The sequence below is a fragment of the Echinops telfairi genome, unplaced genomic scaffold, assembly GCF_000313985.2.
Source record: "Echinops telfairi isolate 266 unplaced genomic scaffold, ASM31398v2 ScPeMD7_7469;HRSCAF=8507_1, whole genome shotgun sequence".
Taxonomy (NCBI): Eukaryota; Metazoa; Chordata; class Mammalia; order Afrosoricida; family Tenrecidae; genus Echinops; species Echinops telfairi.
Genome location: NW_022111373.1, coordinates 148,931,712 through 148,938,958, shown reverse-complemented (window position 1 = coordinate 148,938,958; position 7,247 = coordinate 148,931,712). Strand labels below are relative to the sequence as shown.

At 53.7% G+C, this 7,247-nt stretch overlaps 1 protein-coding gene across 1 annotated transcript in view; it reads right to left on the bottom strand.

The window, feature by feature from the left end:
- Window positions 1-2,886, bottom strand: part of AHRR (aryl-hydrocarbon receptor repressor) — a 96,973-nt gene extending 94,087 nt beyond the window's left edge. The window contains exon 1 of the mRNA XM_013008589.1: window positions 2,825-2,886. Within this exon, the coding sequence (XP_012864043.1) occupies window positions 2,825-2,886 (62 nt within the window). The remainder of the gene's footprint in view (window positions 1-2,824) is intronic.
- Between the last annotated feature and the right edge of the window lie 4,361 nt (window positions 2,887-7,247).

Genomic DNA, 7,247 nt, shown 5'->3' with positions numbered 1-7,247 from the left:
ACCCTTAGCAGCCTTACACACAACAGAACAAAACACCGCGCCATCCTCACAATGGTCCCTGGGCTTGAGCTCCTTGTTGCAGCCACGGTGTCCATCCATCTTGTCCCGGCCTTCCTCTCCGTCCCTGCCTCCACTTGCCTGAGCAGCCTGTCCTTCGCCAGGGCTGGTCTCTCCTGACGGCAAGTCCAAAGTAGGCGAGATGACATTTTGCCATCCTAGCTTCCATGGAGCCCTCTCTCTCCACCCTCCAGGGTTGCTGGTCCCGAGAAAGGCTACTTTCCTCCGGCGTCAAAGGCAGACAGCACCCTGCTCTGTGTTGTCACGCACACACTCTGCAGTCACACACCCTCTGCCCGAGAGTCACTGGCCGGAGGGAACAGCAAGAACAGACCCTGACCCCCGCCATCCTCCCCGGCACGTGTGCACTGAGAGCGGGGCTGGCATGCAGCGACGTTCTTTTCCACTTAATGTGACAAACATGTTCACAAAACAAATCCCTGATGGGCACACCCGCTCCTCCACCCACCCCAATCCCTGGCTGTGCCCCACCTCCTCTGGGTGGCCTGGTACCTCTGACCAGGCCGTGTCCCACAGGACGTGCCCTAACCAGTGACCCCTCCTATTGAGCATCAGCCCCCCTCAGTCTCCGGCCTTGGTCTCCAAGTCTTAAGCTGGGATGGACTCTTTGCACAAGATCACCAAGGGTCGGACAAGACAGTACAGGGACACCGTGCTGGATCCTGGTTAGAAGATAGAGACCACCTCTCCAGGCAGGTGACCCCTAGCCCTGGCAGGTTCTTAGGTCAAAGGGGTCATGTGCCCAGACACAGAGAAGAAGGCCCTAATGAGGTAGGTAAACAGAGCACCAACCGCCCTGCGCTGGGGAAAGAGCTGCCACTCGGCCCTGCGACCTTCACACCCCAACACAGACACACAAACCCACCCACTCAGCCCCACGACCTTCAAACCCCCAACACAGACACACACACCCACTCACTCAGCCCTGCAACCTTCACACCCCAACACAAACCCACCCACTCAGCCCTGCGACCTTCACACCCAACACAGACACACAAACCCACCCACTCAGCCCTGCGACCTTCACACCCCAACACAGTCACACAAACCCACCCACTCAGGCCTGGGATCTTCACACCCCAACACAGACACACACACACACCCTAGTGATCGTCTGGGCACTTGGGGTGGCAGTGGCTTCCCCATTGCAGGTGTGGGGCCAGAAACTGGAGCTCTGATGGCAGGTACAGGGAGTCACAGGCACAGACAGTCACAGCCTACACACGGACAGTTTTTCACACAGACACACACACTCATACACACGGACACTCACAAACTGACACACTCGCACATGGACCCTCACAGACCAGCCTGCACGGGGACAGACCTTCACACAGACACTCACATAGAGACACGCTCAGACTCTACACAGAGGGACAAACACACACGTGGACACTCACAGCCTGTACATGGACAGTCCTACCCACAGACACACTCACACAGACGTACTCATACACGACACACACGTTCACACACACACACACTCACACATAACACAAGGACAGACCTATTCATGGATAGGCCTTCGTGGAGACAGAAACACACAGACACAACGTACACACAGACAGACCTTCACACAGATATACAAACACACGTGAACAACTCCCAGACACTCACAGACCACACACAGACAGACCTTCACGCAGACACACACACACACACCTGTGGCTGTCGTTGTGAGGCGCCACTGAGCTGCGCTGACCCACAGAGACGCCATGTACAGCAGGACCCGACACTGCACAGTCCATGCCGTGCTCACAGTTGTCCCCCTGCCTGAGCCCACGGTTGCTGCCACTGTGTCCATCTACCACGTGTCTGTCTGTCGCACTGGGGTGGCCTGTGTGTTGCTGTGATGCTGGAACTATGTCACTGGTATTCCAAATGCCAGCAGGGTCACCCACAGGGAGCAGGTCTCAGAGGAGCGTCCAGACGACGGACAGACCTCGGAGAAGGACTGGGCTCCCACTTTGGAGGAAGGAGCCCTGAAAACCTTAGGCACAGCTTCAAAGCACTCACACACCTACCCATAGACAACCTTCATGCAGACACACTCACACACACACACACCTACCCACAGACAGACCTTCACGCACACACTCACACACAGACGCTCACACACCTACCAATAGACAGCCCTTCATGCAGACACACTCCCACACCCGTACACAGAAACTCACACACCTACCCATAGACAACCGTCACACAGACACACTCACATACACGTACACAGAAACTCACACACCTACCCATAGACAACCTTCATGCAGACACACTCACACACAGACGCTCACACACCTACCTGCAGACAGACCTTCACACAGACACACACAGACACACACATAGACACTCACACACCTACCCACAGACAACCTTCACGCAGACACACTCACACACGGACATTCAGCCTACACGTAGGTCCACAGACACACGCACACATACACAAAAACTCATAGAGCTACACATAAACACACTCACAGACGTACACACAGACAGGCCTGTACACAGGCATGCCACACACACCACACACTCACACAGACAGGGCGTCTTGCACGGGTGAGGAGGCTGAGGAATTGGCCTTGTCTTGAGGAGTCTGCTCCCTCCATGGGGGCTTACGAGGCAGGTGGGCTCTGACCTCTGCAGCCCACCCCGTGTGCTGCCAGACCTCCCACCTGGGTGCATCCCCAGCACCCAGGACCCTCAGACAAGGCCAGTCACTCAGGCTCGGCGCCGACGGCCACATGCTCACTGTTTCTGGACGGGCTTCCTTCTCTTGCGGCCAGCATACAGACACTCCCCCGGCGGGATCATCCTCTCGGTCCTGAAAGAGAGGAGGCAGCACGGGGTCACCAGGGGCGCGAGCCCAGCCCCTACCTCATACCAGCCCAGAGCGGTGTGACCTCAGGCTCAGCTGGGATGACACCTGCAGATGGCAGCCGCTCGGCCCTGTGGCCCTGCAGCCAGGAGAGGCAGGAAGGGCCCACAAGGCCATGCCACCCAGACATGACTCTGTAGCCACACGCCCCCAGGCATGGCCTTCCTGGGTCATCATGGTCCTGCTTTGGCCTCCACGCATGTGGGGATCCAAGTTCTGCTCTCCACCCCTGCACAGGGAGATGCGCAGCGCCCCGAGACAGCTCAGAGAAGGCACAGCGCTCTCCAGTAGGGTGTTGGGAGACGTCTCTCAAAGCACCGAGTCAGCTCAGAGAGGGGCAGGAGGCTCTGCGGCAGGTCATCTGCCTCTCCCTGCCTCCGTGGCCCGGTGCTGGCGCCAGCAGGTGCCTCTCACTCAACTGGCGAAGCCCGGCGTGATGATGGTTAACACAGGGATGGCCCTGCCCACGAAGCGGCAGGGCGGCCCAGGGGCATCCATCCAAACTGGCAGTTCACCTCCCCCACCCTCCCAGGGACCATCCCCTGGAGCGGCACAGAATCTGACGTCTCTGTGGCGTGTGACCAAGAAGGATGCTGTTGCCAGGCGCGGTCAGCTCCGTCCGAACCCATAGTCACCCTGCGCAGAACAGAACAGGCGCAACCCCGCCCCGCCGGCGCCCTCCCCTCAATCCCCGCCGTGCCGGGCCCAGGCAATGCTGCTGTTATTAGGTGCCATCAATGGGTCCCACCCCGTGACAGGGGAATGTAGCCCCCCTGCCGTGCGCCCTCCCCACAGCTGTTCTTCCGTGTGAGCCCATTCTTGCAACCATTGTGTCCATCCGTGTCCTCTCTCCTCGCTGCCCCTCCACTTTCCCCTGCAGGATGCTCTTCTCCAGAGGCTGGTCTCTCCTGACAGCGTGTCCACAGCAGAGAGGAAGCTCGTCACCCTCGCTGCTGAGCAGCATTCTAGCCGTGCCTCCTCCAAGCCGGATTTGCTCTTTCTTCCGGCGGTGTAGTGGTGACACGGTGGCCTTCGATCCACGTGGCCCGCAGTCCATCCGCTCCACGAGAGCACGGTTGGAATTTCCACTCCTGTAAATGGTTACCCTCTCGGAAACCCACCGAGGGCTCTATGAGTCAGCATTCCCCGGGAGAGTCCATCTTGCGCATCCACTTCAAAATTCAGGTACATGGATTCTTCGTTACGTTCTTTGTCCAGTTTCCACATGCATTATGAGGTGCCTGCAAATGAATGCCACGGCTTGGGGTCAGGGCACCTTAGTCCTCAGAAGGACATCTTTACTCTTTAACCCTTTAACAAGGTCTTGTGCAGCAGATTTGCCCAATACAATGTTTGGTTTCTTGACTGCTGTTTCCACGAGCCCTGACTGTGGATCGGAGTGCGGTGAAATTCTTCACGACTTCAATCTCGCGTGTGTTTGTCATGATGCGGCTTCCTGGCTGGGTCGTTATGTCATTTCACGTCAACTTGGAGATATAACAAATGCAGGGGGTGGTAGTCAACCTGTCAACCAAGTCATAGCCTGATGGTGCTCCTGGTGGGCGTGGCCTCCTCATCAGGAGGGTCCTGGGAGCCTCCCCTCTCTCTGCCTTCACCTTCCTGCTGGCCGACCCTGAGGGCAGCCAGAGCCCTGGAGATATATCCACTGCCATTGGATCCACCAGACGATGGCCCTCCTGCATTCTGCATCATAGCATGTGGCTGTGTGAGTCAGAAAAGGGGCGTGTGGACTAGTATCAGACTTACAGACTTGAGTTGGGCTGGGCTGGGCTGTTTGCTTGCTATACAATTACTTCTTGGTATAATGCGTTTTCTCACACATATATGAGTGTCACTGGATTTGTTTCTCTAGTCAACCCGGTCTCACACACTGGCCCAGTTGTAAGGGGTTTTCTTTTCTTTATGTTGATGTGAGATCCCTACTGAAGGCTATAGACTTCGAACCTCACCAGAAGGGGCCTCAAGTCCTCTTGGCTTTCAGAGAGCAAGACTGCTCCCTGCTCATCGCAGGACATTGATGAGCCGCCTGCAGTCCTGGCACCGTGTCCCTCTCGCGTCACCCAGCTCTGGGATGGTTTGTGCTGCACACAGGGTGACGGAGTCTCGTGAGAGGAAACATCAAGTCGCCACCGTACAATAAACTGGCAAATGATTGGTGGAAGAGAGATGTTAGATAAAGAAGATGCGCATTGTTGCGGATCGCTGCTACGGAGTGGGCTCTGACCCACTGCGACAACATGCACAACAGCAGGAAGCGCTGCCCGGTCCGGCACCATCCTCATGACCGCTCCTGTGCCTGCACCCGTTGTCACAGCCACTGTCAGTCCAGCACCTCAAGGCCCTTCCTCTCTTTCACCTCCCCTCTGCTAAGCACGATGTCCGTCTCCAAGGACCGGTCTCTCCCGACAACATGTCCAAAGTATGTAAGACAAAGTCTCACCAGCCTTGCCTCTCAGGCGCACTCTGGACATACTTCTTCCAAGACAGATCAGTTTATCCTTTTATCAGGCCACAGGACTGTGGTAGTTACATAATCTGGTGTCAATTTGAGGATTAATCGTGTAGGGGTGGAGTCTAGACTGTCAATCTGGATACTGCCAATGAGGCCTCTGTGTGGGCATGGCCTTCTCCTGAGGATTCTGGGAACTCCTGTATTTCCTCCTGGGAGGTGGGAGACACTCTCTCTCTGCTCACTCCCTGAGAGATGCTCTACTGACAAGACACATGGAGCTATGCATATGGCAGCGAGAGCCCTGGACCTGGAGGAGCCATGGGAGATCCATGCCAGTGCTGAGATGCGTCCACCGTCACTGGATCCACAAGACTATCCACCCACTGGCCTGTGATCTTCCTGCATTTGGCATCATTGCATGTGTTTCGTGAGTCTGAAGAGAACTTTATAGATTGGTATTGGACATATGGACTAATATTGGACTTCTGGACTTGGTCTGGACTTGGCTGGGATGTTTTGTTAATGTATAGTTACTCTTGTATATAAAACTCTTTCTTATACACATATGAGTGTCCCTGGATTTGTTTCTCTAGTCTACCCGAACTAACACAAGTACTTTCAATATTCATTCATACCCCAAATGTGTATACACCTAAGAACCAAACTTCAAAATACTTGAAGCAAAACTTATAACACAATTGCTGGGACAACTGGATCTCTACACGTAAAAGCATCAACTTGGACCAGTATCTCACACCATATACAAAAAGCAACTCACAACAGACGCATTACCTAAGTATAAGATTAAAACCATAATGCTCATAGTAGAAAACAGGGGTAAAACCTGAACTTCAGTTTTTGACAATAGATTTTAATCCATGACACCAAAAATAATAATAGTAAAGAAATAGATCTGTTTTACTTTATCAAAATGAAAAAAATTTTTGCACATCCAGGACTTTATCACAGTGAAGAGGCAGCCTATTGGAATGGGAGAGAATCTTCGGGAGCCAAGTATCTGGTAAGGATTTCATATCCAAAATCTAGAAAGGAAGCCTACAACTGAAGAGCCCAAAGACAAGCAACCCAATCCAAGATGGACAAAAGGGTCAAACACATTCTACCAAAGCGAGAAGAATGGCTGATAGCACACGAGAAGACGCTCAGCATCAACAGTCACTAAGGAAACGCAGCTCAGCACTACCATGTGATGTTCAACTCTGTAATGGGATACGCCAGAGCCCTCACCCACTGCGGGTGAGGAGGTAAAATGTTAAACCCTCTGGGGAATGCAGTGTTTCCCAAAAAGTGAATGAGAGGGTTACTACATGATGCAGCAACTCCATCCCTAGGTATACACCCAAGAGTCATGCAAGCAGGGACATACATAGTCACGTGGCCACTAGCCAAAGGTAGAAACAACCCAAGTTTCCATCAGCAATGGAGAAGAAAAAATGACAGTCCATCCACACAAAGGGACCCGGGTGGCTCAGTGGTTACTCATTGGGCTGCTAACCACAAGGTCAGTAGTTTGAAACCTCCCGCTGCTCCTCAGAGAAAGATGAGGCCGTCTACTCCCCTAAACAGTTACTGTCTCAGAAACCTGCAGGGGCAGTTCTACCCTGTCCTAAAGAGCCGCTAGCAGTCAGAATTGCCGCAATGGCACTGTTGTTCAGTACAATGGCATAGTATTCAGTCATAAAGACAAATCATGTTCTTATACATGCTGTGGCATAGATGAATCTGGAAAACATTGTGCTGAGTGAGATACTGGAAGTCCGACACCCCCACAAAAACAAATGGTCTGAAATATTATACAAACTA